The 15,599-nt window shown below is 37.6% G+C and overlaps 1 protein-coding gene across 3 annotated transcripts in view; it reads right to left on the bottom strand.

Annotated features, from left to right (window-relative positions):
• The window catches only part of vps50 (VPS50 subunit of EARP/GARPII complex), a 114,820-nt gene that overhangs the window by 70,533 nt on the left and 28,688 nt on the right, over positions 1-15,599 (bottom strand). For all 3 annotated transcript variants that reach the window (XR_001312137.1, XM_014028877.1, XM_014028876.1), the window contains exons 6-11: positions 12,463-12,533; positions 11,166-11,283; positions 10,860-10,895; positions 10,347-10,429; positions 3,653-3,695; positions 696-794 (exon numbers count right to left, since the gene is read on the bottom strand). Coding sequence is in view for 2 of the 3 variants with exons in the window: in XM_014028877.1 (XP_013884331.1) it covers positions 696-794; positions 3,653-3,695; positions 10,347-10,429; positions 10,860-10,895; positions 11,166-11,283; positions 12,463-12,533 (450 nt within the window). In the remaining variant the exon portion in view is untranslated. The remainder of the gene's footprint in view (positions 1-695; positions 795-3,652; positions 3,696-10,346; positions 10,430-10,859; positions 10,896-11,165; positions 11,284-12,462; positions 12,534-15,599) is intronic.

Here is a 15,599-nt window from a genome sequence, read left to right on the forward strand (position 1 = left end):
TTCATGCACGGCTCATTTTGTACACCTGTAAAAAAACATATATCTATGTCTTGAATTTGGAAAAAAAAATCATATTTTTTATCACTAAAGAGGGGTTCACTGAATGCGTATATGAAACTGGTGGGTTCGGTACTTCAAAAATGGTTAAGAACCACTGATTTAAAGTGTGGATTTTTGAACAGATTCTCAGAGTAAAAATAGGTTATGACTTCATTCCTATCATCACCACAAAAACATTTCAGGCTCAGGATTTTTATTTTACTTTAAGCCTTAAGTTTGTCAGGTTTTATGTGTTCACTCCATATTTAGAACAAGTAGTGTTCGTTACTTGATTTTCAGACATTTTATTTTTTTAAATGTTAATGAATACAGCGGGTAAAATAAGTATTGAACACGTCACCATTTTTCTTAGTAAATATGTTACTAGAGGTGCTAATGACATGAAATTTTCACCAGATGTCAGTAACAACCCAAATAACTTCATTTCTGGGCATTTATGGTTTGATTTCTTTGTATGTATGGATCACTTGGGTTGTTACTGACATCTGGTGAAAATTTCATGTCATTAGCACCTCTAGTAATATATTTACTAAGAAAAATGGTGACGTGTTCAATACTTATTTTACCCGCTGTAAAGCAGACCATCACTCGGCTATATTTAGACACTTAGAAGGACGTGTAGTCAAAGCACTGACCTGTGTTTTGCCGAGGAGCGAGTAGGCCCGCTGGACCTTGGTGTAGTGCAAAATATCAAAGTGCTTACAAGTCTTTGACAGGGCGACATCAAGCTGTTCCTGGAGACAGAAATAGATAAGCGACAAAGGAAAAGAAAAAGGGAGATTATCAACATTGTCGGGGATCGAGGCACATGTGAAAATGTAGAGCTTTCAGGCCAAAGGCAGGTAACTGGGAGAGGATGTGGGTGAAATTATAACCAAGTATGAGACAAAAAGATAAAACAAGGGTAAAAAAAGGCAAATGAATTTGTAATTGGGAAGTGAAGGAATGTGTATCGACTTTGACACACTAAGCTGAGCTCATAGAGTAAAAGATCAAATGTTTTGCATCATTCAATATTTTATTAAGCCTTAGATGTAAAACTGCAACTGACTGTGAAGCAAAGACTGGGATTGATGTACCAAGGACATTAGACCAGTTTTAAATAGTTAGATTTAAAGACATTCTTGTAATACTTTGAATGTTTAAGTGAACTTGTTGGATTTTGGGCGTTATTAAAGTTATTCAAAAATTATTTCCTTTGGAGATTATCTCTTTTGTTTTTGTTTTGTTCTATTTCAGTCCACTTTTTGTAAAAATGTCCGTCCATCCATCGGTTTTCAGGTCGCGGGGGCAGCAGCCTAAGCAGAGAAGCCCAGACTTCCCTCTACCCAGCCACTTGGGCCAGCTCSTCRGGGGGAATCCCAAGGCGTTCCCAGGCCAGCTGAGAAACATAGTCCCTCCAGCGTGTCCTGGGTCTTCCACTGGGCCTCCTCCCAGTGGGACGTGCCCGGAACACCTCGTCAGGGAGGTGTCCAGGAGGCATCCTAACCAGATGCCCGAGCCACCTCAACTGGCTCCTCTCAACGTGGAGGAGCAGCAGCTCTACTCTGAGTCCCTCCCGGATGACCGAGCTTCTCACCCTATCTCTAAGGGAGAGCCCCGACTATGGGATAAATCTTGTGCCAGCAGGAATTGAATTTGAATTGCTCAGATTTAATCTGAATGTGCATAATTTGAAATTGAATGCACTGGTTTGAAAATAAATTTCACTAAATTGAAACAGAATTTAATGATTTGAAACTGAATTTAAAGTTTTGAATTTGAATGAATTTGCTTTGAAACTGTATTTTGGTCTATTAAAAATTCAGTTTGACTACTTTCAATTTCAGTTCCAAAATTCAGATTTTTGTGTCACACATCCTGGTCCTTGAGAAAGCCAGCCAGAGTAATCAAACACAGATSCTCAGATTTACGTTTCACTTTGGTGAAGTTTCCCTTCTATAATGTAACAGTTGAAGCAATCCACGGTAAAAGTGACAAAAACAAAGTTATTTTATTGCAATGATTAATTTTATCTGTATTTAGAAAGGGTTACATTTCCATCCCGTCATGGATCAGTCAGCAGCAGTATCTGATCAATGTGTGATCCATGATTTGATGTAAATGTAGCATTTTCTACATGCCCCGATCCGGAGGCGGCACCCTACCCTTTTCTGACTCAAGACCATGATCTCGGATTTGGAGGCACTGATCCTCATCCCGGCTGCTTCACACTCGGCTGTGAACTGCTCCAGTGAGAGCTGGAGATCACAGTCTGATAATGAAATCAATAGGACCACATCATTCGCATAAAGCAAAGATGGGATCCTGAGGTCACCAAAACTGATCCCCTCAACAATCCGTTCTATGTTTTTTATGGACTTTTATGGACAGAAATTCTTTCCATAAAAGTTATGAACAGAATCAGTGACAAAGGGCAACCTTGGCGGAGTCCAACTCTCACTGGAAACGAGTCCGATTTACTACCGGAAATGTGGACAAAATATAAATGTATGTATAAATGTACCAAACCATTTTAAGGCCAGATTAAAATTGATCCGCTCCAACTCAAGGGTTGAACCAGTGTTGTGTCGACACATATCGTACAACCAAGAACAGAAAATCATTTTATTGTATCTTTAGACTTCTTTTTAGCTGCCTGTAACAAAAACACAAAACAAGTTCATGACTTTTCTTTGTTGCATATATCAAAAATGCAACAAGGTATGACATTCTTACAGGGATAAAAATATGATCTTTTATTCACCAACGAGGTTGTTTCCAAAGAGCTATTTGCAGAAAACATAACCTATTCAGGCATTGTGTGTTCAAAAGAAGGAGAAAAATAAACTTCAACTTTAACCTCAAGTAACAAAGTGGCTAAAGATATAGTTTTACATTAATTCATTGCTCAGTTAACAGTTTACAACACCGTTCCATCCTTTGGGTGTATGTGCCTTTTATGCTTAAATGATTTAGAGGTCAGTGTTAAGCAGCTTAACGAAAAATAAATGAATATAAACAAATAAATAATTAAAGCCTTTAAAACTGGCTGGGTACAAGGACTGGAACAAACCCCAGAGACTTCTATATGCTAAAAGCAATTTAGATTGGACTGTGCTTTATTCAAGTGTTTACCTTTATGATTTAGAGGGTTCTGCATTGCTTGATCACTGGTTCAAGATAATAAGTAAACAAACAACCTTTGCAAATGACGTTGCATCATATGCATGCTTGCATGGTATCTCGCTCGTGTGCAGACAAAACTGTACCCAATTATTCCACTGGAGCACAGCGGCTGTGGTGAAGGTATAATTGCTTCTCCATTATCATTTATCACAAACATCAAGACACAACCAGAGATGAAACAAATATAATTTACTGCGCTTGCACACTCACAATATTGACTTTCTGATTGTGTCAATAACTCACGGACCTAGAACAACAGAACTGAACTATCAAAATGTCAAAATGGGGTAAAATTTGCCTTTTTCAAYTGAAAGCCTTTGAAAATACACAGGATAAAACAAGATATTACACACTCCTCAAACTGTTTACATTGGTATCGTCGCCAGATAATAGAATTAGAGATTAAAAAAAGAAAAACACATACCTCTATCTGCTCAAGAGTGTCTTGTAGTTTAGAATTCAGTTCACTGTGGAATAAAGGAACAGCACAATTATTATTTGACATGGATTATAGAAACAGCTGACAGTCATTTTCATTGTTTATCAGCTATCGAAAAAAATGTCAAAACATCAAAGGGGGTAACATGCAAAATCGATTTTTTGAGCTTTATWTCATGTTATAAAGTCATTCCCTTGACAAAAACACGCCCAGTGTTGCTTTGACTCATTCATGCATGTTTGAAAAATCCTTGAATCTCCTGTAAATATGTGGGGCTTTCTAAACTCTTTCTGGTACTTCCTAAACTCTTTCTGGTACAAAGCCAGCCTATATACACAAAACACCTCCCTGGTGCTCAGTCTACCACACAGAGCACCCCTCTCTTGAGGCATTGTTGTTAAGATGTCCTGAAGTGGGAGCGTTGGAAACGGTAGGAGGTTCTTAAAGAGACAGGGGCCAATTTCAAAGCATTTAAATAGGCTATGATAATTTTCATAAAAAATTAAAGTAACYGTTATTTGATTGTGGTARATATTGAATTATGTGCCTTGAAAATACATAAATCCACCCTCCCCATACTAATTATATTGTATGTTCTGGGAAGATATTAACTATATTAAAATGCACACTGGGGAATATTATTTCCATGAGCACCCTGGTTACTKACATTACTTTGCAGATGATCTGTAAAATGTCCTGATCAAGCGCTTTTTTGATGTGCCATTAAGTCCTTGGGCCCTTAAATTAAAAACCAGGCTTTCGTGGCGCTGCGTTAATTTAAAGCTGCTCAGAATTTACACCCGAGTTCAACAAGGCTGCAACTCATCACTGCTCCTGTGTGGGGTTTTTTATGAACAGAATTTCTAGGCATACTGTAGCTGTAATCATAACAATTTCCAACACTGATATCTTGACATTATGCCCATTTGCTTTTTTTTCCACTGTTGCTACTTTTGCCTTGAAATGGACTTCTGAAGAATAAGTAGCATGAAAAATGAGTTCTAATCTTGTGTGTGCAGCTGTGTTCATTTTTTTCCCTTAGCAAAGGGATCACCATTGTGCCTCACCACAAATCCTGGCTTCTTAAAACAAAAATTCTGAAATTAAATTTTTAAGCTTAAATACGCTAAACATGGCCAACCTTATCTGAACAAAACACAAACCTGTAGTGGCTTGAACTGTCGTTTAACAGCAGGAAGGTTACGGTTTAAATTTTGGCTGAGGCCTTTCAGCAGCGAGAGTTCTTACTCTTCCTGTTCCACTGTTTATTTGTTTTGGATACATGAGTTTCCTCCCAATTCATGTTAGACAAACTGAGGGTTTTGCTCAGTTGTTCACTTTATGCTAGCCCTGTGATGGACTTGTTATGAATTTAAGGGGAACCTGCTTTGTGCCATGTGACAGCTGGGATAGCCTACAACCCTGAACTTACTAAAGGAGGTATATAAATGCACAAATTAACATGTATGTGGGCCAACTCGACCCCGTTACCTCATCACTTAATCAGTTTATCAACCAGAAGGTTTTTTTTTTTTTTTGCTATTTAACCAGGCCATTGAGATCACAGATCTCTTTTTCAATGGAGGCTTGGGCCTGAAGGCAACCTATTGTACATGTTTTTGGGGTACCTCTTCCATGAAGAAGGCAAACTCAACTATTTGTTTTTGTGAGCTTTTTACCCCCAACAGTATTTTCTCTTTGTTTACCATTCAGTCCAGATTGCCAGAATGCATGTTCAGCTTAACCAAAGCTTTTTCCTGCACGTCTATTCTCATCTACAACAGGTGTCCAAGCCTTTTGGCCAGACTGCTCACTCCTCACCTCCATTACCCTGCCAGTACATTCTTGAATTCTACAATATCCTTTTCCGTATTTTTCCTTGGGAAGCTGTTTAACCTGGCTAATGCCTTCACCGCTCTTCACCTCCCCTTTTTCTGCCTGACACAATTTGTTTTTTTAAACCTGAATTATTGCCAACACTTTTGAAGCCATTCTTAGTGTGTGTGATGCGGTTTGGATCTATCTRTATGCTGAATCTCAACAAATATAATTGTTTTATTCAAATAGTTTGATGTTAACTACACATTTTTATAGTTAACTTTACTGTCTTAACATGAAAGTCATAAGGTGTCAATGAATCCTCTGTGGTGGCTCAGATTTTGCCTCATCCAAGTGAAGAGTTGAATGGTACCAACAGCAGAATTTATGACTGTTTTGCAGACCCCAAGACACTAATGTCGGTTCCCTTGTGACTCCCCCACACAACATTCATAAAGGCCCTCTGTTCAACTGTTTTCTGCCTCTGACCCAGCTTTGTTTGCATGTTTCATCAGGTCAGCTTGCTCTTATGCTGTGCCTTGTGGGTCTGCAGATGTCCAAAGGAAAAAGAAAGTCCTTAACAAACTGTTAATGGAGCATCTTGGCTTCAGCTGGTGGATAGAGTTATGTTAGGGAATAAGAAAAAAATTAGAAATGAGACGAGTCCRATGTGTAGTTTGCAATAAATGGGAAACAAAACAAGAGTTAATTGCCCTTTTGTATCTCCTTGTGGAAGTATTTATGCTCATAAGACATAGCTGAGTGACAGCAGAGTGACAGTTAAGTAGTGAGTACTAAACACGACCAGTATTTCCCACTGCTAACAAACTGCACAAAACGTTCTTAGCTACAATATGAAAAGACTTGCCAAAGCCAGCATCCTTAAGGGACAGTCAACCAAAAATAAATAAATAAATAAATAAATAAATAAATAAATAAATAAATAAATAAATAAATAAACAGAGAAGTTAAAAAGCTGGCTCCACCACACAGGACTGAATCGATCAAATTCAGGTCCACACTACTGAGGCATCACATCTGAATGTTAACAGGAAAGGCCCAGGAGTGCACAAAGCAAAGACTTACAGTCCTGGCAACCAGAACATGGAGATGCACCAAAGGAGCTCAGACCAAGTGGATAAATGACCTCCTGTTCATAACAGATCCTTTTAGTTTGTCCCAACTCAGCAGTTTAGTAGAGGGACTGGAACTGGACCACAAACAGAACAGTAACAAGGCACCATTGGGAGGAAGAACAAAAAAGATAGGAACTATTACAACAGAGATAAAAAAAAAAAAATGAGGAACACCAACAACTTGGAATTAACAGCGCTCAACATGGCCAGGAACAAATGGATAAACCAAAATACACACATTAAAGAAAATAGACTTCATTTAGACAAGAACATTGAGCTGACATCACACTTTGATTATCTTTGAACAAAGCCTCTACAGCTGGATCTAAAAAGAAAAGGGAAAAACAGGGTATGTTTTTGTTTATCCTAACATTTATACAGTAACTACACCTACCACCAAAAAAMCTGACTTACATCTTGCTGCATTAACGTGCAGAAAAGTACTAAATCGGTATCTTTCTTGTAAATATTCTCAAGCAATATCCAGACCACCAAACTTTTCCAAAACAATGTTTGTGTTTTTGAAGAAAGCAACTGAAGGTCAACTTAAACCTAAAATCTGAGGTCACCTTCTAATCTTTTTAGCTCCTGTATTAAGACCCAACTCTTAGTCACAGGGTTCAGTGTGAATTCTTGCTTGTACAGATGCAGCTCCTTCCTAATCCCAGCACCCCTCTGTGATCAGAAAGAATGCATAAATAACATATGAGAAGAAAAAAACTAATTAACACACTGTTCCTAGATAGAAATTAGATTTTTTTTTTAATTATTATTATTAGTGTTGGCAATTGGAGCTCCGAAGAGCTTTGAGGCTAGTCCTTCCACACTGATATGCTGACTCAATGAACAGCCATGAATGTACCATGTTTTAGAGGGTGTACGTATTAAGATGATGGCTGTGTCCAAATTCAGGGGCTGCACCATTCAATTGACCCAACCAATCGGTCAACATGAGCCGGGTCCTTTGTTGACAGCGAAGACCAGAAAAAAGCCGATGTGAATTTGGGTGGTCTAGTCTTCAGCTAGCCTTCGAGAAGCCTTCAATTACGACACCTTTCAGTGCAGTGAAGTAATCGGACAACAAAGAAGGATGCAGCCCCTGAATTTAGACACAGCCAGTGAGAACAGCTTTTTTGTTGCAGTGGTGTTTAGGCCTCCACATACTCCATTTGAACTGCTGAAATCGGCCGGAGTTGCTTGACAAAAATTGAGTCATTTTGTTTGCAGCTTGGAATCTTCCATCCCTTCTTGTCACAACCTGTTGTGAGAATATCTGCTTATGCTGACAATGCTCGGACGATGCATTTTGTTTCAACTACTCGCTTCCAGAATCCCATTGTTGTACCCGAAAGCAGACATTTATAAAAACAGTAAAATTATCAAAAACGCATGGATAAAAATGACACAGACGTTGTGCACAGAGTAATCTGTCAGCCACAAACTGTGACAATTAAAATGGGACAGATTTGTGGACAAAATAATGGAGCATATCTGAGTTTTGTTTTTTCCCCAGTGTAGACTCCAGCAGGAAGAAACCCTGTGAAGTGGCGTATACCGCAGCGGGAGGGTTTTCCTAGGAGCTCAACATCTCAGGGGCATCAAAAAGCATAAAAGGTGTGAGCAGAAATTAACGTATAACAACCACATGATGGCGTGTCGACTGTTCTGTGTCAAATCGAGTATACTGGGCCCTTTAGCCAGTGCTATTCAGCAGGTGGGCAGAAAACAATAAGACAATGTTAGTTGTCTATATTAGAAAACTAGAACAAATACTAAAAAACATCAGTAATATATAAAATATTTTTATTTAGATACAAACCTTAATTTGCAGCTTACATAAAACGTAGCAAGACTTAAAAATGTACTAATAATCAGTTTTCACATTCTTGAATTATGACAGAAACAGTGAGGTCAGAGTGACCTTTCAGTTCATCTCCTAATCTAAATGAGAATTGGTGCCAAAAATGAAAAAAAAATTCCCTAATGGCATTCCAAGCATTTGATGAGAAAATGAATGAATGGACGGAGAGAAATACAACCCCAAACTTAAAGTCTTCCAGTCACAGCTCTTCATTTTTTTATTAACGCGATTATTTTCACACTGACAGCCTTCCTGACAGGGCTGAGTGCAGGATTTCTGAGTGAGCAACAACTAAATTTAAGGCTTTGCCAAAGGTGGCAGGTAACCTTCTTAAATCTGGCACTTATGGTGAAATTTCCACCACTGGCCGTGACACAATTATTGTTTCCCAGAGCTTCAGAGGGGAGTGACTGCAAAGATGAAGAAGTAGGCTACATCAAACTGGAGCAGCAATTCCAACTAATAAAGTATCCAAAAGAAGCTCAAAAATAATTTGGCAAAAGAGACGAATAATGACAAAAATTATTACTGTTGCTGCTTCATCAACAATGAGTACATCTATCGTTTTTTTAATGAGGGCATTTATTGAGCATCAACATGAACATGCAACTTTATTAATGATAATTGAATTAATCAGAGAAAACAAATGCAATATATTCACGAGTCAACAGCAAGTCACGGTTTAAGAAAACAGCAGGATGATTATTTCTCACTACGGCAATCACCTGTGCATAATATTTACTTATCATTTATAATTCTGCAGCTGTCAATCAAACGGGATTATAATAAAAATGGCTTTGCTGTATTTTCTGTTTGTTATAAAGATGCAYTGATTAAAATTTACTACAACTGATAAATCCATTGTTTGCCATCTGGTCTTTATGAAAAATGTGTTYAAATTTTGTATAGATTTAGTTTTGTTTTTTGTTTTTTTACTTTCAGTGGTTTTAACATCTATTTCTTTTTAAAAACTTTCTGCCAAGAGCTTGGCTGAAAAAGAAATACAATATAAGCTACATTATAGCCATGGCATGTTCTATAGCTTCACACATAAATCATTGACTCATTTTTCTATTTTCAAATTAAATTATACCTCGTAAAGAGAAGATTGTAAAGACTTACGAGTTTATTATGTTAGATATGGGAGAACAGTAAAACAACCAGACGACAGTGATGTTTGTTTTTCTCAAATGTTCGGAGATATCGCTTGTGACTTCACCAAAGGTTATCTGGTGTATCACTGTTTCACCAGCTGTACGTCATGCTTCACTGGACGTCTGCCAGAGTCTCTAAATCTTGTAAATGGATGCTTTCTCAATGGGGGATTAACAGTAATTTTCTTGAACTGGAAGCGGAAGATGCATACAGAACAAGTTATCTTAAAAGAAAACTAAGACGGCTGCAAGAAAATACTAAAATGTCCTTGATCAGGCTTTGCGTTCATTGTTTCCCCACCAGGCTAAAACCTATCTGACAATGTCTGCAGATGGAAAAATGTTTTAAAAACTGTCTCGACATCATAGCCAAAGAAGCAGAGCAGCAGTGAGGAAATGAAGGAATCAATCCCTCGGTGAGAGTTCTCTAAATAGATCAATTAGGTTCCAACCTTGAGAAACAGAGGGTAAAAAACAAAAGCGTCTGGTGCCCTTCGATCTGCCTTTCAAGAAAAACACAATTTCAAAGAAGACCAACATCCAAAGTGTATTCTACCTGAGCGGAACTGAAATTAGATTATTCCAGACTGGTATAACTCAGAAAGATCAGATTTCTATCGTAAATTTCTCCATCCAGCCAGAAAAATAAGTCCAAGACTTCTCCCACTTGGACACAGCTAAATCAGAGTATCAATCTGTTTACACTGTACCTGATGCAGCTGTAGTGTTTGAAGGTGCTGGCAGCCTTTTGACATTCCAGACAGAGCTGGATTGCACCTGGATAGTCTTCCTCCTGAATGAAGAAAACAGAAAGATAATTTGGTGTCACTTCCAAAAAAATACAAGATTTCCAAAGAGGTTTAATGGAAAAAAAACTAAGTCAGATTAAATAACACTACATTAAAAGAATACTTCAGCAAACAAATAAAAAGTACGCTATGTGTGATGTCTTCTTTGRATCTTGTTCTAATATAAACACATGTTCTGTATCTGAAAAGAGTTGTCAYAGCAGAGTTTGTCCTGGGAGGCGTACAGATTTGTACAGTTGTCAGATACATTTCACACGCTACAGCTGACCTTCACAACAGATACAGGCTTGTCAAAGGAGCTAGTATTKYTGCTGATTTTGCTTTTGATGCCAAATCTTCCCTGATGTTTGACCTTTCGAGTCAATTATGAATTTCTCTGTATGTACGCGTGTGCATTTGTAGGGATTATATTACCTCAAGCATCTCGCTCAGTCTTACGTCTGTTCTTTGCTGAGAGATAAAGAAAAAAGAAAAAGAGAATATGAACACATCTTATTGTTACTGCATATGTCCCACTTGTAGTGTGACTGTGGGAATGTTTGAAACAGAATCGACACTTGAGAAAAACTAAAGCTACATAATGGTTATATCTCAATGTACAGCAGACTACACTGAACGAAGATGGAGATGGATGTCAGGGAGTTMTAAAACTGTAATGCAAAAAAATAGTTTCCAGAATGTAAGAATATTTCATCTTTTTAAAACATGTGTTAACTTTACCAGGGTCTTGATGGTCCTCAGAGACTTGAGCAGACCTGTCAGCAGTTGTCGCCTCCTCTGATTGGCTAGCAGACCCAGGCTGGCCTCTGTGAACCCCTCCTTTGCACCTCGTAGTTGTCTTCGCAAAAAAAAAAAGTCCAAGATGACATTTAAATTTTTATTATTTTAAAGACAATTGAAAGCCCTGTCACACTAGACAACTTATGCCAACTTAAGAAGCATTTTATTGTATATATTTGATCGATCTGTTCGAATTACATTGTGTACAGGCCAAAAAAAGCTTCCTATTGATTTTTTCTGTTCCATCTTCAATATAGATGTCTTTAAAATGTTCATAAATTGGTATAAGTTGTCTAGTGTGATGGGGCCTTTATAGTCAAGCATTATATGGAGAGTTGAATAACAAGAAGAAGACGTAATTATGTGGCGTTTAGTTTAATAAGAGAACGCAGCTCTGGCAGACATAACCAAACGATTCTGACTTGGACTGTTGCAACAGCTACACACTACAAAAGCAAATGTTATAAATTGTTTTTAGCTGCCTAAAAATGAAGATCATATATTTCAAAAATGTTTTTAAATAACTGAGTATCAAAGCATTTTAGCTGAACTTTTAAGGCCCCTGAAAGTTTACTTGTGGTTGGATCTGACAAATACCTCTCTGTTCTACAGCTGGTTAATTAGTGTAATGTAGAAAGTGAGGCTCTCTGTTAAATCCTGCCTTCAGTCTAACCTCTCTCGTCGCTTCAGTTACTCTGCCATCTTTGTGCGTTAGGTTAATTTTGTTTCTTTCATTTCACTCATGCATATTGATCTTTTACTTTAATTAAATTAGGTTTAATAAATTACTCAATAACTTTTACATCTGATGATTCTCACTTTTGCTGTGGTTATAAAGACTGGGGGGTCCAGATTTCATATTGCATCCCAAGTGAGAATCAAATCTCTARAATTCAGCTGGTCTTTCTTAAGAAAGCATGACAGGGCTTGAAAGAGAATAGAGGGCTTTTTGGGCCAGGCCACATGCTGCGCAGCTTCAATGCTTTCAGGAGTCACGGTTGCGTTTGGACTTGTGGCGAGATGAACTTGCACTGAATGCCACTGCCCTGCTCTGTCACCACATTGCAGAACCATTTCTGCTGTGCTATGAAAGAGAGCTGAGAAGCATCTATTTCAACAGAAGGAAACTACAGTAATGGGGGGAAATTATCATGGTTATGAGACAAGCACTTAGTACTCAGACACAGTTTGAGGAACTATTTCAGGGAGTCGGTYGCAAGTTAGAGAACATCATTACCTCCTTGCATTAGTGCAAATGACTGCTGCCAGCTGCAGGTTGGTCTGCAAGGCCGTCACTCTCTCCAYCTCCTGTGAATGTAGATAATGGTTTGAAACACAGATTATAACCATTAAAACGAAGCAGCATTGTGTATTTATATTATTATTAGATAGATGCAAGATARGGCTCCATTTCCAAGGCAACTCATCTCCCCTATAACATTGCAAAGACGCAATTGGCAATTGTCACAGCTTTATCAGAGTGTTTTGTTTTGTTTTTGTTTTTTTTTTGTGCGTGTGTGTGTGAATGAGTCTGCTGTCAGCTGATAAATGTTATGGTAAGGGATCAATTTCCACTGCCAAATTTAGAACTTTAGAGTTCAAGAGGATATTGTTCAAAACAGAGATTCAAAGAAAACCTTCCATTCTTTAGAGCTGTGACATTTAAAGGAGCGTCACTGAGCGCTCTGCTCTCAGAGTTCAGCAATTATCTCACTTCATTGACCTCTGCCGAGCACAAGTACATCCTCGCACAACACAGGGCTGACATTTCCAGCATCCTTTGTGCTTTTATTTTCTTGATCTGCCAGATGTCATGCCTGAGGTGCGAGAAGCTGGTTGTTGTTGTCCTTTTTTTTATCCCAACATTATATCAACCCTTTCAAAAAGAGGGCCCATTGTTCCAACTAAAATAAATTCCTTATAACATCGTCTGATGTTTGCCAGCAGAATATGGTCTGAGGAAATTCAGCTTTCACGGTAATAAAGACAACAACAACAGCAACAGTAAAAAGCAGCACTTCAGCTGCAGGCAAACCAATCTAACCTCATGATCTTGAGTGCTGATGACGATCTTGATCAGTCCCGAGAAATATTTCTAAGAGRTCAGTATATCAAAAGTTTTCTCTAAAGATACAATAGGGAAACGATGTTCCATAAAAATAAAAKTAAAGAAAGCTTCAAGCAGGTAAAACTTTTAATCAAGTTGAATATACAACATGAACTTCTTACATTTCTTTTTACCTATACCTGTAAGTAGTCTCATGTAAAGTATCTGTTCCTTTATTCAAGAAATAATGTTATTTGCTGGTAAAAATTAAATTTGATGCTTGGATGTCCACAGGCTTTTTTGTTTGTTTAAATGGAGTATTACGTATTCTCCAGGCACATAGTTCAGTTCTTTACTATAATCAACTATGTTACCTTGAGTTATTTTGAAAACACTGTATTTATCAAAAAGAAAATTGACTTTGCATCATAGCCTTGAAATTAACCACTTTCTTTTTAAGAACCTCCTACCATTTCTGACTCTTCCACTTCAGCATTTCTTACAACAATGCTTTGGGAGACACTTAAGAACCACAGCAGCATTTGAATGACATTTTTTTTTATCATAATAAAACTAAAAGACGGCCTAAGAACTGGTGGCCACACAACTTACCAAGATCAGCTGGAAAAATAATTTAATAAACTGAATCCAGCTGATGGAATCTCATACTGTGAGCATGGAGTTTCATCTTCAGTTTAATGAGCCTCTCTGCTATATCTAAAGGTTCACACTGAAGGTGCACAAGCCATTTAAGCTACAGGAGTCAGTTTTGCAACTGAAATCTTAAATCTTTTAATACTTAAAACTTCAAAAGGATTAAGCATTAATATCAATCAAAGTCTGACATTCATACTGTACCAATAATGCAAACTAGTAAATAGACAGTGAAATTTTACTCAAATGCAAATTTAGCTTTCAGTCTCCAACAGGAGCCATTTCCCTCCAAGCAAACCCACATTATGTTAGGCAATCTCTATTCAAACCGTCATTACCAATGCACAGCAGTTAAAAAAAACAATGATCTCACCATAAAAGYCAGAAACATACAGGGTTAATATGTGCACAGAGACATACTGGAAAAGGAAAAGATAACTCAAATACTCAAGCATATGGAAGCATACACAAACACACAGCCATCGAGACACAGGTTTTGAACATGATGAGGGCTCCGATTTTTGCCGGAGGCTCCAAAGTGTTGTTCCATCACAGCTTCGAGGTGTCTACCCTGTCTGCAAGGKACGCTTAAACTAAGAGACAGACGGTTGAATTAGTTTAGCCTGTGTGAAAATAGACATGGTAACTGAACAGTGGTGGGCTATAATGTTTGGTTAGACGGGTTTTAACAACCAGTTTTGAACAGTCATCYCTTATGGACATGACTGCAATAACCTATAAAGATGGTAAGTCATAGGGGAGCTTTTTTTACAGCCTCCATTATTCATGTATTCATAAGAGGTCCACGCTGTGACCCTTCKGCACATTAACTATGCACATCTTTTTGTTACTCAACCTGCCTTTAGATTAAAAAGACGCTTCTGCTTGGGCTCTCCCTCACTTACTTTGTGGTATTTAAGCCATTAGAAAGTAAAACTCAGTGTCATTTAGGTCACATGGTGGCAGGGTCTGACTAACAACTACTTTCAGTTGAATGTGTTTCTATTTCCACGTTACCTTCCAGTRCACTGGACATCTCTACACATTAAACACCTTTTCACATTCTTTCCCAGTTTACTATAAACGAAAGGTGATCCCGTGTGTTTGATTGATCCATCCATCCACCCATAAAAAACAGCAAAAAACACAGATTTGGACAAATTTATCGTTTATATTAATACTGTAGTGAACACCAGTGTAATTTATGATCTGGTTGATTTTAAAATTCTGTTGATGTATGAAGCTCATTGCAATGCATTACCTTCTGCAATACAATTGTATTTTACTAAGAGGATAAGTGTTTATAACTTGAAAGGATTTGAGATGTTTGTTTTATCCAAAATTAGAACAAGCTTGAAAGAGAGATGTACTTCAGTTCAGGGTATCAAATTTTGGAATAGTTTAGCGAAGGACTTCAAAATTACTGGCACAATTCATTCATTAGAAGAAGGGTCAAAACTTGGTTTTTGAATAGATATGGGCAGTCTATGTTTGGGTAATTTACTTTTGTTTTGTTTTTTTCTCAGCTGTTCATTGGAATGTAAAATAGTAGTTTTTTGTTGATGTGTATTTTGTCACTTTTTTGTAAGTATTTTGATATATAGATTTTTTTAAATTGAGGGCAGATATAAGTATCTTTTCTTCTGTCTGCTCCTTTTCATTTAATGATGTTG

Source organism: Austrofundulus limnaeus, unplaced genomic scaffold (assembly GCF_001266775.1).
Source record: "Austrofundulus limnaeus strain Quisiro unplaced genomic scaffold, Austrofundulus_limnaeus-1.0 Scaffold826, whole genome shotgun sequence".
NCBI classification, from domain to species: domain Eukaryota; kingdom Metazoa; phylum Chordata; class Actinopteri; order Cyprinodontiformes; family Rivulidae; genus Austrofundulus; species Austrofundulus limnaeus.